The following is a 19,753-nucleotide window of genomic DNA, read 5'->3' on the forward strand; positions in this document are numbered from 1 at the left end:
TCATGGTGAGTTTAATATCATCCTGACGTTGACAAAGATTTATGTAACAATTTTGGGTTTTTTTGGATCACAATGCCATAAATATTCTTTACTGTTTAGAGCTGTAGTTTGCGTGAAGGTCAAAGTAAAAGTCTGCTCATACGCTCCACAGATCATCGAGATGCTCATGACACGTGGATAATGTTATTGGCTGACAACCAACTTTGGGCAGGTCAACAATTAATCACAGGATGAGTGGGAAGGAATTTTAATTTTTGGCCGGAAATTGGTGTTGTAATGATGAGAGCATCTGCTCCAAGTCTGGGAGGTCTGTGGTTCAAACCCCGGCCAAGTCGTACCAAATAATTTAATAATTGTGTGCGCTGCTTCCTTGCTTGACGTTTAGCATTTAAAAACTTGTCTTGGGGTCACAACCTGTCTTGGGCAACCTGTCACCGCTCTACTGACTCCCAAGGCATGACGACTTCTCAGTGTTGTTCTCAGAGCTAAGCCCATTGTGGTCCCACTTTTTTTCTTTTCTTTTTTAAAATACAGGATCTTAGGCGCATCATGGAGCTGCAACACATACACAAAGACATACAGACAAACATATATGACACAACACAAGACTGTGAGATGAGATAAACACAGCCACTGAGCTTGGGGGGAGTGCTGTTACTTTCCGGGGTAGACTCGGTGCGAACGACGTCACAACAATGACGTCACTTTTTCTCGCCGCACTCAGTGGGGTGGAATTATTTCCTGAAGACATTCCTCCTCCCCATGGTCACCTGCCTTTCTAAGCCTAACAGCTAAATAATAAATATTATTACCTCCACCACCGAAGGTACGTTATGTTTTCACCCCTATCTTTTTGCCTGTCCCGGTGTTTGTCTGTGAACAGGATATCTCAAAAAGTTGGGGATGGGTTTGGACGAAATTTGATGGACAGGTTGCGTGTGTGATAAGGATGAAATTATTCAATTTTGGTGAAGATCTGGATCCGGATACGATAATTTTTAAGTGATTCTTCACCATTGAGTGATATGGGCAAAAACGATATATAGCACGATATCTCAGAAGGTTGTGAACGGATTTGGAGGTAACCTGGTGGCCAGGTTGGGTATGTGACAAGGAAGGATTTATTCAATTTTGGTGAAGATCCGATCTATTTTGCGCAGTCTGCAGTTGGCTTTGGAAGCCAGCTTTGTACTGTGATAAGTCCAGGAAAAGACATGACTGATGCTGAGGACTACAAGCTCAAGAGGCTAATCACCTCTTCCAGTTGATGACCAAGGAAATTGAGAGGTGGGTCCATTTTATGATCCTTTTTGAGCATTAGGGTGAGACGATGAGTTTTTCCAGAATTGAAGGACATGTTCCATTAATCAGACCAAAGTTAATAATCTCCAAATCCTCAGAGAGAGAGATATTTAGGTACTGTCGGCCTGGCAATGGGATGTACATCATAATGTACATTCTTAACCATCATAATACTGTGCATCATAATGTTGAGTCATCTGCAAAAAGGAAGTGAGAGTTTTCCATAGATTCGGAGAGGTCATTCATACAGATGAAGAACAAGACTGGACCCAAACCTGCCTTGGGGAACTCCAGCCTCCACTGCGTTAGATGGAAGGGAGGAGGAGGGTTCTGTCCATGGCAACACTGATTACGCGAGTGGAGGACGTCAGATGGCCTTTATGCCACAGGAAGAGAGCTTGTCAAATAAAGCAGGATGCCAGGCTACATAGTTGTCCGATTTGATTTTTTTTTTCTGTGAATCGTAACAATGGATGGTCCTTGACGGCATTCGGTCTAAAATTCTCTCTCTTTTTAAGCTAATGTCAGGCAAGGCATAGCATTTTAGGACCAACTCTATTCTTCATCTAATCAAATGACGATAATCTTCTATACATTTTGATGATTATTCCACCTTGTGCAGGACCACCAGAGTGTGGTTCACAATTCTGAGACAGCCCGCTACATTATCATTATCTACAGATTTGAAAACATCATTGCTTAGCAACCTTAGAGCCTGGTGTTGTCTTAGCGGTTAGGGTGCCGGCTTGGGATCCTAGGATCCTTGGTTCGTAATCCCGGCCGATCGCTGAATTAACACCAGGGGGGTTGACTCAGCCTGTCATCCTTCCGAGGTCGGCAAATTGAGTACCAGTTCGCTGGTAATTCCCTGTGTATCGTAAGAGGCGACTAACAGGGTTGGCGGCAGGAAGGGCATCCGGCCATAAAACATTTTTTTTTTTTTTTTTTTGTATACAAGATCGAGGCTCGTGAAAGAGCGAACATTAATCACACAGAAAGACAAACAGACACACAAAACAAATAACATCGGGAGCGGTAGACAAGATGGGGAGAGAGGGGGAAGGACACAAACACAACATTTGAGAGCAGGGACCGAGAGACATGGAGACATCGAGAGAACTGTGGGAGGGAGAGGGCTTTGGGGGGAGGCATGGGAAGGGGGGGGGGGGGTGGGAGAGGTATAAAACATATGGACACTGCCAAGACTTCCAGGAAAGAAGTTGGAATTTCAAAGAAGGTGGATCTGGGGTGAATTAGTGGGGGTAGAAAATATCAAGGTTTTGGATGGGGGAAGATAAGAGATGGTGGTGAACAGCTGTTTTGAAGACCTGGAGGGAGGAGTGTGATTGAAGGGAGTGAGGGAGTTTGTTCCAGAGGCGGGAGAAAAGAGGAATGAAAGAGTGAAGGTGAGCAGAGAGCCGAGATTTCGGCAGTTTAACCATCAGAGGCTTGCTGGCAGATCTTGTGCGACCTGTAGGAATATTTGGGGGACAGAGCACAGAGAGAGCTGGGGGGGCAAGGCCGGAGAGGAGTCGGTAGAAGACAGAAAGACCACCTACCTGCCTGCGGTGAGTGAGTGAAAGGCCCTCAGAGATAGCTTCATCGCGGGAGATTCCAATGATTCTGAAAGCTTTGGATTCAACAGCGTGGAGCCGAGCCAGGTGTGAGGCAGGAGCACCAGCCCATAGGGGAGAACAGTATTCCATTGAGCTGCGGATGAAAGCCTTGTATGTGGTGAGGAGCTCAGGTGTGCCTAGGAAGGACTTCGCACGACGGAGGATGCCCAGTCGGCGACTGGCTTTGGAGGCCAGCTTTGCTTCAAAAAGGGGACCAAAAAGGGGTGCCTTTAAAAAGGCCAACCCCTGCTCTGCGGGAAAAATGGCCTCTAAATGTGGTTCTTCTTCTTCTATTGCTTAGCAACCTTGACTATGTCTTTAAACGCAGCAAAATTCCATGCTTTCACTCACTCAGTTCCTTTGCAAAAAGTGACTTTCACAAACCAGTCTGCTTTCTAGCCAATCAATTGAAGAGGCTCCTCGGCATCACGGTCACAACCTGTCTTGGGCAACCTGTCACCGCTATACTGACTCCCAAGGCATGACGACTTCTCAGTGTTGTTCTTAGAGCTAAGCCCATTGTGGTCCCACTTTTTTATTTTCTTTTTTTAATACAGGATCTTAGGCGCATCATGGAGCTGCAACACATACACATGGACATACAGACAAACATATGTGACTCAACACAAGACTGTGAGATGAGACAAACACAGCCACTGAGCTTGTGGGGAGTGCTGTTACTTTCCGGGGTACACTCGGTGCTAGCGACGTCACAACAATGGCGTCACTTTTTCTCACCGCACTCAGTGGGGTGGAATTATTTCCTGAGGACATTCCTCCTCCCCATGGATGTCAACCTATCGGGATTGTTCATGCTCTTAAGCTTTCAAATGCTGAACATCAAGCAAGGAAACAAGATGTACCATCTTTAGTCTTTGGCACGACTCCGCCAGGGTTCAAACATCTCAGACACCAATGTCTCAGACTCTAGTGGATGCGCTAACCATTACACCACCTGTTCTACAGTGAACTTGAAGTGGGACCACTGTGGGGCTTTGCTCATGCATTGCAAACTTAAACAACCTAAAGCAAGCTTCTGTGGCACTGGTGTGTCTGGCAGTCTGATACATCACCATCTAATCTCTTGGATTATCACTTTGGAGTCGGTAGACAGCCATGTTGAAACACTTGTGGTTGCACAAACTTACTTTAGCACATACTTGATTGATTTGATCCTGGTGCAAAATTCTACATTGAGATTAAATTTCTGTGTCAGATTAGGATTGTAAGGCACAGTCCATTGTCAATGGTGATAGGTTCTTCCTTGAATAATTTTTCTGATTCTTGGGCTCCGTCTCCTGATCCGTGGCATCTGTAGAGCAGGTAGCCATCGTTTCATTATCATGTGTTCTGAACAAATGGCTTTGGAACCCTTTTGAACAGGCTCCATCATTCATTCAAGGGCATTGAGGGGTGATGACTCCACTTGTCCCATGGACCATGTGGGTAAGGATGCTTGAGAATGAGGTCCAGGATCTTCATGTCGATTTGGTAAATCAGCTGATATTGCAGAATCAATATTATCTGGATGTATCTTATCTTCAGGAGACAACCAAAGGAGGATGTGATCAGGAGGAAGGCCACACAATCATTGTGCCAAACGCTGATTCCTTTATGAAACAGTCAATCAGGTCTCTTTTCTTGAGGCGGAAACTCTTGCAACTTTGTGTAGTGCCGTGTACGGCCGAGTGAGGCCTGAGTTGCCATTGCCTGGAATAAAGATGGTGCTTGATCCTATCTGTGTGTCTGCATCTTTATAACAAAGACAATACAATTGGCGACGAGGATTTTTTCAGACCATGGCTACGTCGTATGGAAAGGTCCCGGAGTATGCTGGGGACAACTTTGAATTTTTTGCGCAGCAGCTGAGCTTTTATTTAATCGCTAACAACATTGTCCAGGTGGGGAAGCAGAAAGCGATTCTTCTATCGTCCCTCTCGGCAGAGGTTTTCCGTTTGCTGTGTGACTTGATTTCGCCGGTGAGCACGTCGGATGATGCTGTTACCTGCGACTCAATAGTGAAGACGTTGCACGATCATATTAAACCAGGCAGGTCACCACAGTTATCGCGGTACGAGTTCGACAACCTGGTTCGGTTTCCCGATGAGAGGGTAACTGATTTTGTGGCCAGGCTCAAGCATCTGGCAGGGGATTGTCGTTTTGGTGATGATGAACGATCACAAAGATTGAAGGATCGTTTTATCACGGGGTTGCGAGATGAGAAGATGGTCGCATCAATTTTACAGATGACGTTTGAAGAGATTTCGTTTGCTAAAGCGGTTGAAACTGCGGCTGTTGTGGAACAAGCTTGAAAGGATGTTCGTGCCATTGTTGAGGAGGACTCGGCTGTTAATGCCATAGCTGCTGGAGGGTCACGTGCTCACAATTCTCCTGCGGGAGGGTCACGTGCCGCAATTCTCCAACTGGGTCGGTGGATCAGAGTTCTTCTTCTTCTTCTCCTCGGGTACATGCAAGCAGTGTGTTAGAGGGACAAATACCACAGCAGCCTTGTCAGGGATGTGGTGGTTCATATTCTCGTGGGAGCTGTCCATTTAGGAATGCGGTGTGTTACCGGTGTGGTAAGATGGGCCATGTGCAGAGGGTCTTTCGGGGCCGGGCACCGTCATCGGTGGTTGTGGTCAGGGCTGGCAGTGAGTTTGATCAACAGGGTGTGTTTCCAATGACGTCAGCTGCGAATCACCCCTTCGTGGTGGTTGTCAGTGTGAATGGCAGGCCAGTCAACTTCACAGTGGATATCGGGGCATCAGTCGGTCTCGTGAGGAAACGGATCTGGCATCAGTTGGGTTGTCCGGTGTTAGCCTCGATACACACTATCCTTCGTACTTACACAGGGGGGATTATAAGGCCATTAGGCTTGATGGATGTATTGGTTCGTTATCGGGACCAGCAAGCAGTGTTACCCCTGCATGTGGTTGATAATTCTGGGCGATCTCTAATTGGTCGTGATTGGTTGCACACCATTCGTCTGGATTGGTCAAACGTTTACAGTGTCCATACATCATTTCCGTCTCCTTCGCGCTTGGTGGGGATCTTGGAAAAACACCAAGTTATATTCGGGCCTGAACTTGGGAAGCTCAAAGGTGCTCAAGGTCACCTGCACCTGAAGGAGCGCGTCAGTCCGTGATTCTGTAAGCCTCGACCGGTGCCATATGCCCTTCACAATCGAGTCAAAGCAGAGCTTGATCGATTGGAAAAGATTGGGGTCATTGAACCGGTGGAACACTCTGAGTGGGTGACACCTGTGGTCACAGTGCTTCAGCGAAATGGAGGTATTCGCCTGTGTGATGATTTTAAAGCGACTGTTAACCCCAACCTCTGCGTGGAGCGGTATCCACTGCCATCCATTGACGAGATATATTCAAAGTTGGTGGGGGGTCGGTACTTCACGAAGTTTGACTTCCGTGATGCGTACTTTCATCTGGAGATCGCACCGGAGAATCGTCACCTCCTTTCCGTAAATGCTTGTCAGGGTATGTACCAGTATAGCTACCCGTGTTTGTTTCGTGATTACTTCAGCTCCGGCAATGTGGCATGTGTTGGATCGTCTTTGTACCGACTTACCTGCACAATGCTACTTGGATGACATCCTCATTGGGGGTGCCATGGCCGAACAACATCTTGAGAACATCGACAAGGTGATGTCTAAGTTAGCTGCTCATGGCCTTCGCTTGAACAAGGACAAATGCTTATTTTTTCAGAAGCGAGCGGAGTACCTGGGGCATGTCATCACCCCAGAGGGGCTGTCAAAAGCCCCTCAGAAAGTCAACGCTATAGCCGACATGCCCAGCCCAAGGGACAAAGTTCAGCTTCGTTCCTTCATTGGGCCTGCTCAGTATTACCAGAGGTATGTCAGCAACCTGAGCACTGAGCTTGCTCCACTGACTCGCATGCTGCGTCGAGATGTTCGTTGGATGTGGAGTTCGGTTGAACAATCAGCATTTGAACGAGTCAAAGTTCGCCTTACTGCAGACACGGTACTCGCACATTATAAACCTTCACGTCCTCTCATTCTGGTGTGTGACAGTTCGTCGTACGACATCAGTGCTGTCTTGTCTCAGGTAATGAGTGATGGTGCTGAGAGTCCGGTGTGCTTTGCGTCACGTGCTCTCACAGCCGCAGAGCAGAACTTTGCTCAGATTGAGCGTGAAGCGCTGAGTTTGGTATGGGGCATGTTGAAATTTCGTCAGTACTTCATAGGTCGGCATTTTCTCCTACAAACTGACCATCAGCTGCTTCAGTTCTTGTTTCATCCTCAGAAAGGCATTCCAGTCACTACCGCTGCTCAACTACAGAGATGGTGTCTTGTCCTCAGTGTGTACGACTAAGAAATCAAATTTCCTGCTTTCGAACAGCACGGTACCTGTGATGGTCTGTCTCAATTGCCATCTACAAAGGCCGGTGCCGAACCTGTGGATGAAGTCGAGGTGTTCATGTTGGAACAGATTAAATCTGGTCCGGTAATCGCTGCGGAAGTGGCCGCTGCCATCCTGTGCTGTCACTTGTTGCGCATGTTGGTTTGTGAGCTTCTTGGCGCGAGTTGCCCTCGACGTCAGAATATGCTCCATCTGTATTATGTGCGTCCGAGCTGTCTTTAGCTCAGGGTTGTGTAATGTGGGGCAGGAGGGTGGTCATTCCTGCTGCTTTATGTCAGCGCTGTCTCAATGAGTTGCATGAGGGTCATTTGGGTATGGTCAAAACAAAGAGTTTAGCCCGGAGTTTGTTGTGGTGGCCCGGGATTGACGCGGACATCGAGTGGACGATAAAAGCATGTGATACGTGTCTATTTGATGCTGATAATCCTCACGTGTGTTGTTGTTATGGCCGCCTGCTGATAGAACGTGGCAGCATGTTCATGTAGATTTTGCAAGGCCAGTCATGGGCCGCATGTTTCTGGTGGTGATCGACGCTTACTCAAAGTGGGCAGAAGTATCTATAATGGAGTCCACCTTGGCAGAGAACACGGTGGAGCATCTGCGGAGTATTTTTGCCAACAAGGGAGTTCCGGAGATTTTAGTTTCGGATAATGGTTCACGGTTTGTATCCGAGGTGTTTGCTGTGTTCATGCGTGCTAATGGTATCAAACACCTGAGGTCGGCACCTTACCACTCAGCTACAAATGGCCAGGCTGAGTCGTTTGTCAAAGCATTGAAACATGCCTTGCGTAGAGGCAAATGCGGTTCGATCTGTGCAGAGTAGGGCTGATGTGTTTTTGCATGCCCATCGTAATTCAGTGCATTCTACTACACAGGAAATGCCTGCGTTACAGATGTATGGCCGACAGTTGCGGTTGCGCCTGGATTTGCTTTAACTTGGTGCACCTGAAGTTGTTATGGCGACCAATATTCGTTCATGCACGGTGGACCAGCCAGTTTTGGCATGGGACTATGTACATAAATGGGTGCCAGCTGTTGTGGTCTGAATTTTCGGTCCTGCTAACTACCTTGTTCGTACTTCAGCCGGGCTTATCTGGAAACGTCATGTGAATCATTTGTTGGCTCGCGGGTCCGGTCATTCACACACAACCAATTCCGTTCCGCTGTGCGGTGTCCTCATCCATTGAGGTGCCCATGACCACGTGCAGATAATTTCACCTCCCTGCGCCTTGTATTTAATGTTATTAAAAAAACGTTTCTGTACACCGCCCTTGAGGCTCGGTTTGCAAGCCACCGTCTACAATTCCAATAGAAGAGACATATTTACACTTTTATGGAAAATGCTTTACGAGTTTGTTATATCCTCAAAAATAGACCGTAGTGGAAAACACATTCATGCCAATTAAAAGATTGGCCATTTATAAAACCGAACCCTGGCACCCAGCTCTGCTCACCAAACTCTCCTATGGTATCCATGGGAATCTCCATGCATGGCTTGCGGACTTCCTCTCTGGTCGTAGACAACGTGTGGCCCTGAATGGATTTCTCTCATCTCCCCTTCCTGTTCAGGCTGGAGTTCCCCAAGGCAGTGTTCTGGGCCCTGTGATTTTTCTGGTCTTTATCAATGATCTCTCCGACTCTGGAAAATCCTCTCTATCTCTTTGCTGATGACTCCACTCTCTGCCGCTCCATTCCTCTTCCCTCAGATCGGCAGTCTGCAGCCTCCTCACTCTGTGAAGACCTGGACAAAATCACAGACTGGTCAAACAAGTGGAACATGTCTTTCAATCCTGTCAAATCTCACACTCTTACTATGTCTCTCCGAAAAGACCGACTGGACAACCCTCCCATCTACTTTCTCAACAATCCTCTCCAAGAAGTTCTGTCGCTCAGGCTTTTGGGTCTCACTATCTGCCATGATCTTTCTTGGGAAAACCACATTTCCAAGCTGGCCTCCAAAGCCAGTCGCCGACTGGGCATCCTCCGTCGTGCGAAGTCCTTCCTCGGCACACCTGAGCTCCTCACCACATACAAGGCTTTCATCCGCAGCTCAATGGAATACTGTTCTCCCCTATGGGCCGGTGCTGCTGCCTCACACCGAGCTCGGCTTCACGCTGTTGAAACCAAAGCTTTCAGAATCATTGGAATCTCCCGCGATGAAGCTATCTCCGAGGGCCTTTCACTCACTCACCGCAGGCAGGTAGGTGGTCTTTCTGTCTTCTACCGACTCCTCTCCGGCCTTGCTCCCCCAGCTCTCTCTGTGCTTTGTCCCCCAAATATTCCTACAGGTCGCACAAGATCTGCCAGCAACCCTCTGATGGTTAAACTGCCGAAATCTCGGCTCTCTGCTCACCTTCACTCTTTCATTCCTCTTTTCTCCTGCCTCTGGCACAAACTCCCACACTCCCTTCAATCCCACTCCTCCCTCCAGGTCGTTAAAACAGCTGTTCACCACCACCATCTCTTATCTTTCCCCATCCAAAACCTTGATCTTTTCTACCCCCACTAATTCACCCCAGATCCACCTTGTTTGAAATTCCAACTTCTTTCCTGGAAGTTCTGGCAGTGTCCATATGTTTTCTACCTCTCCCACCCCCCCTTCCCATGCCCCCCCCCAAAGCCCTCTCCCTCCCACAGATCTCTCGATGTCCCTGCTCTCAGATGTTGTGTTTGTGTTCCTCCCCCTCTCGCCCCATCTTGTCTACCGCTCCCCATGTTATATGTTTTATGTGTCGGTTTGTCTTTCTGTGTGATTAATGTTTGCTCTTTCACGAGCCTCGGTCTTGTATACAAAAACAAACAAAAAACAAAAAAACCCTTATGAAGGGGGAAAGACATCTGTGGAAACGCAAAAACTGGCATTGTGTTTTATATGGTAGATGTTGGCTGACAGGATTAATTTTGATATTTTTTTATACAAGATCGAGGCTCGTGAAAGAGCTAACATTAATAACAAAAAAAAAAACAGACGCATAAAACATATAATAAAGGGAGCGGTAGACAAGATGGGGAGAGCGGGGGAAGCACACAAGCACAACATTTGAGAGCAGGGACATCGGGAGATCTGTGGGAGGGAGAGGGCTTGGGGGGAGGTGGCATGGGAAGGAGGGGGGGAAGGGGGGGGGGAGGTTGGTATTTCAAAAAAGTGGATCTGGGGTGAATTAACGGGGGTATAAAAGATCAGGGTTTTGGCTGGCATTAGATACTCACACTCACGTCCAAACTGTTTAGCCTGGGTTTGAATCTTGACCCTACAATATGTACGGTCATCCTGGTGTTTAAATGTGAGTCATCAGTGTCCTGGATGTCCATTAAAATGGGCGCCCCATCTGCCGGCATGAGTTGGTGGACGTTAAAGCTCCCACAGTGTCCAGCAAGAGTTGGTGAGCTATCGCTGGCAACATGAACAAATGTTTGGCCTAACTAGGGCTGGGAAGGCAATGGCAAACCACCCAGTGCAACTCTTGCTAAAAACAATTGCTTCGGCAGCACCGATGCTCCATAACAGAGTATGTACATTAGAATCATCATCAGAATGCATGATGCCCTACTTAGCCGTAGCCATTCCTGCGTTTGTATCATTTTACACCTATACCTTCCGTTTATAGAAAAGTAGGTCACCTGCATACAGCTTTGCACAACAATGAAAATGGGGTTACACATTTTGCATTTATAATACATATTAAACTATGAAAATCTGTTTTTAGTCTCTAAGTGGTTCACATTCAGTGGATTGTGTGAAAGGGTTCACCAAGATACATTTCCTGGCAAGGCCCTAGATTGTTAAATGCTTTGTCTTGTTTATCTATTGTTGTACGCACAATTGCCAAAACAATTGGTACTTGAATATTACAAAAACCTTTTGTCCTCATATCATTGTGTTTTGAAGCTTCATCTGCGTTTCCATTGTAGCCGATTTATTTACAAAAGACTAGCTGGGGCACCCGGCCTGGTGTTGTTTTAATCATGTTCATATTCCGCGTAACTTTGTGTTTGCTATATTGTTAGTCTTGAGTAATTGGAAACATTTCAAATCCATGTATTATTGCAGCTGCCGATATCAATTTTCAAATGCATTGATCGATTTGGTGATATTGATCATTGATCGATAAATCGATTGATCGATCATTGATCGATTGGTCGAATTGATTATTGATCGATAATCCTCTCCAATAAGTTCTGTCACTCAAGCTTTTGGGTCTCACTATCTGCCATGATCTTTCCTGGGAAAACCACATTTCAAATCTGGCCTCCAAAGCCAGTCGCCGACTGGGCATCCTCCGTCGTGCGAAGTCCTTCCTTGGCACACCTGAGCTCCTCACCACATACAAGGTAGTTAGGTCCAAAACTTCAATTCCGTGACCATTTTCTGGCTAGTAAGGTTTGACGATTGATTTGACTTCTATTGACATTTTATAACAAAAATAGCCTCTATGTCCCTCCCAAAAATCCCGGCATTTTTCGCCAGAGGCCCGAATCCAAGATGACCGCCGGCACTATCTTGAAAAATTTAGTTTTGAACCAGAACACCTAGAATCACGTACAAAGACACTTTTTTGGGTAATTTGACCACGAGGATTCCGAATCTGACATTAGTTTGACGTTATGACATTATTTTGACCCAGAAATCCAAGATGGCCACCATCCAGTAGAGCGAAAATGCAACTTTTAAATGGGAGAACATATGATCATGAATTAACACATTATTTTGGCTAAATCTATACTGGCCACGGAATTGAGGTCCTGATTAGTGAATTGCTATTTTCTTGTTTTTTATTTGTCTGTGTGTGTAATGTCATATACTTATTTCTGTCTTTCCAGGGAGTATACGAGCGAATGAGACGGCACTGAGAAGCGCAGTATTCAGAAGATAGCTGTCAAGAGAATGTCCACCGTTCCGTGTGTCCTCCAGTGTGGCGGGCTTTGCAATGAAGCCACTGATGTCGTTACCTCCGTTGAGAGTTGGGAAAATCTCAAGAAAAAAGCCCTGTTATGGAGCGGTCTTGACAAGTTCGGAGACGTTTATGCAACAGTCAATTGGGATAATGGTCCCGGCAGACAATGTGTCCATAAATCATGTAGGCTGACCTTATGGAATGCTAATAAACTGGAGCAGGCCAAGACAAGACAGAAAAAACGAGAAGTCAAGGAATGCCAATCTCAGTCTTCGTCCATGTCTGAGGCTTTCCCCCCGGCTGCTTCTCCACCTGCCAAGCGGCTGCGATCAAGTGTAGAAGGGCTGATACATGAAAAAACAAAATGTGTCTGGTGCTGTAAACCGGAGTCGGCAAAGCACCCAGAATCAAAGCTGTCCCTGATTTCGTATGATAATGCATGGGCAACGTTCAAGAGTCACACGGTGGTCCTCGAAGATCAGAGCATGCGAGACAGAATAAACTGTGTGATCGATTATGCAGCTGATGACCCATATGCGATTGAGATCAGATATTACAACAAATGCTGGTTGAAATATGTGCGTAGTTACCAGAAAATGAGTGAAGATGACAAACTCCCACGCATGCACAATGTCAATCTCCGTGAGGCTCAGATTATCTTCTTTGACCACATCAGAACAGTTATCTTTGAGGAACGTGAGCTAAGGTCACTACAGAGCCTCCTCAAAGACTACAGCTCTATCATATCTCGGTATGGCTTCTCAACATCCAGCATCAAGTCATCCTTTATCAAAGATATCCTGACCCGGGAGTTTGAGGGCAAGATCGGCTTCCACTCCCGCCCTCAGAGAAACCAGAGCGACCTAGTCTATGACACGTCTGGGGGTGGTTCATATGTTGAAGCAGCACTCTCCGCCATCGGTGTTGGCAGTGAACAACTGGTGCACAATGTGGCTAAGCGGCTCAAGGATGATGTCAAGTCAATCAAACCCATCCCATGGCCGCCAAGAGTCGAGGAGCTAGAAGAGGAGGAAGAGCTCTCGCCTCTCATGGTGCAGCTGCTATCTGCTTTGCAGGGGAAGAAGGAGGTAGATCTGTCTCCCAGCACACACTCTCTCACCTCTCTCATCATGCAGTACATTACAAAGCGACCCACCACTACCGCCATCAATGCCACCGTCACCCTTCATGGGATGACTCGCAGCAAGGAGCTTATTGACTCTTACTACAAGCTGGGCATGGGGATCAGCTACCCGAACGTGCTTCTCCAACGTGACCTCTGGACCATGCATGACCTCGAACGATGTTTGATCTGTCCTGATGAGATCGCTGAGGGAGAACCAAGCATTAGTATCATTGACAATGATGACTTTACCAACGACACGTTGACAGGAGGGGGTACTGCACACCGCTGTAACTGGATGTTTCTGCAGCGTCTAGAACGTCTTGTACCGGATTATGAGGCTAACATCCAGGATGAGCAAACACGCATCACAGACGCAAAGACTGTGTCACAGGCACTAACTGAGAAGGCATCTGAGATGCAGGTAGTTAAGCCGTATAGGACGATAAAACGTGGGGAGCCTCCCATCCGGCCAAAGCCCACTATGTTCTCATCAAGTACAAAGCATCAGTGCAAGCGGGGCATTTTTCATGCCCTTGCTCATGTGGACGTGGATGGTGACCGCCCTGATGCAGCTGAGCAGGCTATCCCTTCATACAATGGGTTTTATGCTGGTTTAAATGCGGAGCAAGGGAAGAGCAAGGCTTATTTTCATATGTCCTACAATCAACCGCCCAACAAGTCAGTTGTGAATGACATCATGGACAAGCTTTCTATCATCATTGCCACCAAGCACATGCCTTTCGCCTTCTTAGTGGGAGATCATCCCGTGTACGTCCTCATTACCCTGCTCAAGGCCGAGAACCTAAAGAAATACCATGACATTGTGCCCTTTCTAGGTCCCTTCCATACACAGTGTGTGATGATGAGTGCTATATACAAGCGCTACAACGGGAGTGAGTTAGGAAATGTACTCGTGGCAGCAGGAGTTATTGCCGAGGGCTCCGTTGATCGTGCGCTGAAAGGCAAGCATTACAAAAGGGGGCTGCGTTGCTTGAGGCTTATGTATGAGGCGCTCATGAGTCAGCTGGTGCAGGAGAGGCTCGTGCCCTGCCTGGCTGATGAGACGAGGGAGAACCTCGAGTTTCTGAGAGATACTAGTCTTTCCCAAGAATCCCGTGCTGCTGCTCATGCAGCACTGGAGGAGGATGCTGACCTGGACAGCCTTATCACTAACTTATTCATCCATGTGGAGGCCAGTGACATGGCAGACTACTGGAGGGACTTCCTGTCCATGACAGATGCACTAATGCAGAATGTCCACGCAGTCCATATCTGTAACTGGGACGAGTATGTCAGCTCTCTGCGCGCCATGCTGCCATGGATGGTAGCGTACGACAACAATAGGTACAGGAGGTGGCTATCTGACTTCTGGGCAATGCTGACAAATCTCCCTGCTGATCAGGTCACCTTCCTTCGTACTGACTTCGCTCAGTCCATCACAGGCAACCCCTACTCCAACATGGCCTGGGACATGTGGATCGAATGCACCATGAACAAGGGCAGCAAAATGAAGTCTGGCTGGCTCTCCATCCTCAAGAATGAGAAGCAGCTGCTGGTGCACTCCAGAAATGTGAACAATGTAGCCCAGATCCGGGCGGCTCATAATGCCCTGGCCAACCGAAAAAAAGCCAAGAGGAAGCACATTGAATGTGGCCCAAAATGAATGCGAGAAGATGAGCAGTGCGTGCAGGACCTGGTAGCCTGCATACATGAGTTTGACTCCTTTCCATTCGACCCATCCTCACCCACACTCCGCACCCTACAGTCAGCCATGCCTGTCTCTAATGAGCTCGTTGTGGACTTCAATTCTTCCCATGCTGCAGGGGAGGAAAAGTTGACCAGCTTCTTGCAGGAGCGGGTATTCAGTAAGAATACCTCCCTTCATGCACCTGTCCCTCTGAGTAAACGCTTGACATTTGCCAAGATGCCAGACACGGAGAAGCCCAGGGAGGAACTCAAAACGAGAGCTGCTGAAATGGAGCAGAATGCTCTCAAGGCAGTGATCAACCTGGTTGAGGTCAGTCATCTTGTGGACCTCACTGAGTTGCTGGAACATCGTGTTGTTGAGGAGTGTGTGGCTTTATTCAACTCCAACGGGACATACAGGAAGACACAGAAGAGTAAGCTCATCCAGAAACTCTCTCTGCAATCTGTAGATCTGCAGGAACCCTACACCGCTCTCATCGACATGGGCATGATTTGGAGGATGGCAACTCCATCAGCAGAGGATCGACAGACACAACATGGCATCCCATACAAGTGGTCAGACTATGTCCACAAGGTGTCTTCCATCATCCTTGCCTGCCATGGTGATGCTGAACGTATCTTCTGTGTGAATGACCCATATGACACACCATACTCTACTAAAGATGACGAGCGAGACCTGCGGGTACAGGGTAAGGCACATATACCCAACACCTACATGAAATTGAATGACCCCTTCCCTTCTGCCCAAGCATTCAAAACACTTCTATGTAGCGTCAGCAACAAGGGGTGGATGCAAAAGCTGATATGCACCTACCTGACAGACCTTGCAGAGAGTGTTGATGCAGAGATTGTCTACTCTGTTGGCTCCCACTGCACCAATTTGTCAACCCAGCAACCAATGGAGAACTACAGCTTTGACCAGTCTGAGGCTGATACTGTCCTCTTTTCTGCTTACGCAGTTCTGTGTGAATCAGGCTACAGTGGCCCTGTTGTCATTGATACCGCTGATACCGATGCCTATGTCGCGGCAGCAGTCATCTCGCAGCAGCTGCCCGGAAAGCTCTGTATCAAGAGGAAGAAGGAGACTATCTTATGTCATGGCCTGGTTAATGACGAGATGGCAGACTGTATTGTGCAGCTGCACTGTATGACAGGCTGTGATGCCAACTCAGGCTTCTATGGCAAGGGTAAGAAGTTGGTGTATGACCGGGTGGCGAAGAGCCCTGTGGCTCGACGGCAGCTCTCGCTGTGTGGAGATAGCCTTGACCTTGAGGAGGAGGTGCTAGAGGAGCTCTTCCAGTTCACACGACATGTCATCTATGGCGACGAAAAGAGTAGCACCATGGCTGAGGCCTGTGCAGCAAAGTGGAAGACACTGAAAAACAAATCATTTATCCGTCTCCCTCCAGATGCAGACAGCCTACGCCAACACTGCCTCCGAGCAAACTACTTGGCATATCTTGTGCGTCATCCCTCCAAGAAACACCACCTCTCGCCACTCGGACATGGCTGGGAGCTGGTGGGTGGTCGCTGTCGCCCTGTCCGCCACACGCAACCTGCTCTCTACCTGCACCAGGGCCTGCACCAGGGCCAGCTGAAGAGAGTGAGGAAGATGAGAGCCAGGAGGGGAATGAGGAGCGAGATGATGATGTACAAAGGCGGGGAGATTCATCGGAATCTGATGATTCAGATTCTAGTGAAGCAGAATGCTCTGATTCGGACTAATCATATAATTAAAGGTCATATTGATTAATTACTTCATTTGAAAACTGTTCAAGTCACAGCTATTAAAAATAGCTTATTTTGAAGTGTAATGAGTTTACTTGTCATGTAATCATCAATTACTTTACTGCAAGATATCCTTATGGAGGTAGTTTCTTTAACATGTTTAAGTACAAAAGTTGCATTTTCGCTCTACTGGATGGTGGCCATCTTGGATTTCTGGGTCAAAATAATGTCATAACGTCAAACGAATGTCAGATTCGGAATCCTCGTGGTCAAATTACCCAAAAAAGTGTCTTTGTACGTGATTCTAGGTGTTCTGCTTCAAAACTTAATTTTTTAAGATAGTGCCGGCGGTCATCTTGGATTCGCGCCTCTGGCGAAAAATGCCGGGATTTTTGGGAGGGACATAGAGGCTATTTTTGTTATAAAATGTCAATAGAAGTCAAATCAATCGTCAAACCTTACTAGCCAGAAAATGGTCACAGACTTGAAGTTTTGGACCTAACTAAGGCTTTCATCTGCAGCTCGATGGAATACTGCTCTCCCCTCTGGGCTGGTGCTCCTGCCTCACACCTAGCTCGTCTTCACGCTGTTGAAACCAAAGCATTCAGAATCATTGGAATCTCCCGCGATGAAGCTAACTCCAAGGGCCTCTCACTCACTCACCGCAGGCAGGTTGGTGGTCTTTCCGGCTTCTACCGACTCCTCTCTGGCCTTGCCCCCCCCCCCCCCCAGCTCTCTCTGGGCTCTGTCCCCCAAATATTCCTACAGGTCGCACAAGATCTGCCTGCAACCCTCTTATGGTTAAACTGCCAAAATCAAGACTCTCTGCTCACCTTCACTCCTTCATTCCTCTTTTCTCCCACCTCTGGAACAAACTCCCTCACTCTCTTCAATCCCACTCCACCCTCCAGGTCTTTAAAACAGCTGTTCACCACCATCTCTTATCTTCCCCCATCCAAAACCTTGATCTTTTCTACCCCCGCTAATTTCACCCCAATTCCACTTTTTTGAAATACCAACTTCTGTCCTGGAAGTCCTTGGTGTCCTTGTGTTTTATACTTCTCCCACCCCCCCCCCTCCCCGTTCCCACGCCTCCTCCCCCCAAGCCCTCTCCCTCCCACACATCTCCCTGCTCTTAAATGTTGTGTGCTCTCAAGTGTTTGTGTGCTTCCCCTTCTCTTGTCTTCCGCTCCCTCTTTTTATATATTTTGTTTGTCTGGTTGACTTGTTTGTGAAGTAAATGTCAGCTCTTTCACGAGCCTCGATTCAGTATACAAAAAAAAACAAAAAACGTTTTTGATTAATTTGTTGGCATGTGGTCATTATTTTTCACCAAATGACCAAACGGTGAAGCTGAACGTTCTTTTCTTCTCTACAGGTGCTGGTGGTACTGCTAAGTGTTTCAGGATGGAACACGAGGGTAAAGGCTTGTTCAGGCACTGAACATGAAAATATTACAGGTACCTTTGGAAATGTTTCATTTGTTGTCGAGTCGACAAAAATATCCCTGAATGTATCACCCGATCCCACCCCAATCCCTCCACTTACGCATTTCCATCTTTCTGTCCTCCTATTCCACTATCATTTTAATATCTATCCTCCCCTACTCCTTCTTGTGGATGCTAAAGATTCCATTCTTTTATGAGAATATGAAGAAGATTAATTAATAATTGTGCAAAAAAGTCCAAGGACAAAGTCACAGTAAGTACAAATAGGCCTCATTAGCCTATCCATCGCTGGGCAACGTGGTTCTTCATTTTATCTGCTTGCATATTGAGATGCGTTCTAGTTTACCATTTGAGCTTTTGTCATGAAATTTTCAACAGGCCCTCATTACGATAATATGGAAAACACTAATAAAGAAATTGTACTTTTTTTTTTTAAGTTGTTTTCATCAGTTTTAGTTTGAGTACCGTGAAATGGGGTGAATAGGGACAGCAAGGTGAATAGGGACACAAACTGAAAAAAAGTTCGGAAACTTTTTCCACTGATCAAGGTTTTGGATGGGGGAAGATAAGAGATGGTGGTGAACAGCTGTTTTAAAGACCTGGAGAGAGGAGTCGGATTGAAGGGAGTGGGGGAGATGGATCCAGAGGCAGGAGAAAAAAGGGATGAAAGAGTGAAGGTGAATAGAGAGCCTAGATTTTGGCAGTTTAACCATAAGAGGGTTGCAGGCAGATCTTGTGCGACCTGAAGGAATATTGGGGGGACAGAGCACAGAGAGAGCTGGGGGAGCAAGGCCAGAGAGGAGTCGGTAGATGACAGAAAGACCACCAACCTGCCTGCGGTGAGTGAGTGAAAGGCCCTCGGAGTTAGCTTCATCGCAGGAGATTCCAATGATTCTGAACGCTTTGGTTTCAACAGCGTGAAGTCGAGCTAGGTGTGTGGCAGGAGCACCGGCCCAGAGGGGGGAACAGTATTCCATTGAGCTGCGGATGAAAGCCTTGTATGTGGTGAGGAGCTCAGGTGTGCCAAGGAAGGACTTCGCATGACAGAGGATGCCCAGTCGGCGACTGGCTTTGGAGGCCAGCTTGGAAATGTGGTTTTCCCAAGAAATATCATGGCAGATAGTGAGACCCAAAAGCTTGAGCGACAGAATTTCTTGGAGAGGATTGTTGAGAAAGTATATGGGAGGGTTGTCCAGTCGGTCTTTTCGGAGAGTCATGGTAAGTGTGTGAGATTTGTCAGGATTGAAAGACATGTTCCACTTGTTTGACCAGTCTGTGATTTTGTCCAGGTCTGCAGAGAGTGAGGAGGCTGCAGACTGCCGATCTGAGGGATGAGGAATGGAGCAGCAGAGAGTGGAGTCATCAGCAAAGAGATAGAGAGGATTTTCCAGAGAGTCGGAGAGATCATTGATGAAGACCAGAAAAAGCACAGGGCCCAGAACACTACCTTGGGGAACTCCAGCCAGAACAGGAAGGGGAGATGAGAGAAATCCATTCAGGGCCACACGTTGCCTACGACCAGAGAGGAGGTCCGCAA

At 47.3% G+C, this 19,753-nt stretch overlaps 1 protein-coding gene across 1 annotated transcript in view; it reads left to right on the forward strand.

Annotated features, from left to right (window-relative positions):
* Positions 1-19,753, forward strand: part of LOC137431861 (corticotropin-releasing factor receptor 2-like) — a 125,826-nt gene that overhangs the window by 16,667 nt on the left and 89,406 nt on the right. The window contains exon 2 of the mRNA XM_068123638.2: positions 18,147-18,228. Within this exon, the coding sequence (XP_067979739.1) occupies positions 18,147-18,228 (82 nt within the window). The remainder of the gene's footprint in view (positions 1-18,146; positions 18,229-19,753) is intronic.

Source organism: Myxine glutinosa, chromosome 7 (genome assembly GCF_964187855.1).
Source record: "Myxine glutinosa chromosome 7, kmMyxGlut1.1, whole genome shotgun sequence".
Classification (NCBI taxonomy): domain Eukaryota; kingdom Metazoa; phylum Chordata; class Myxini; order Myxiniformes; family Myxinidae; genus Myxine; species Myxine glutinosa.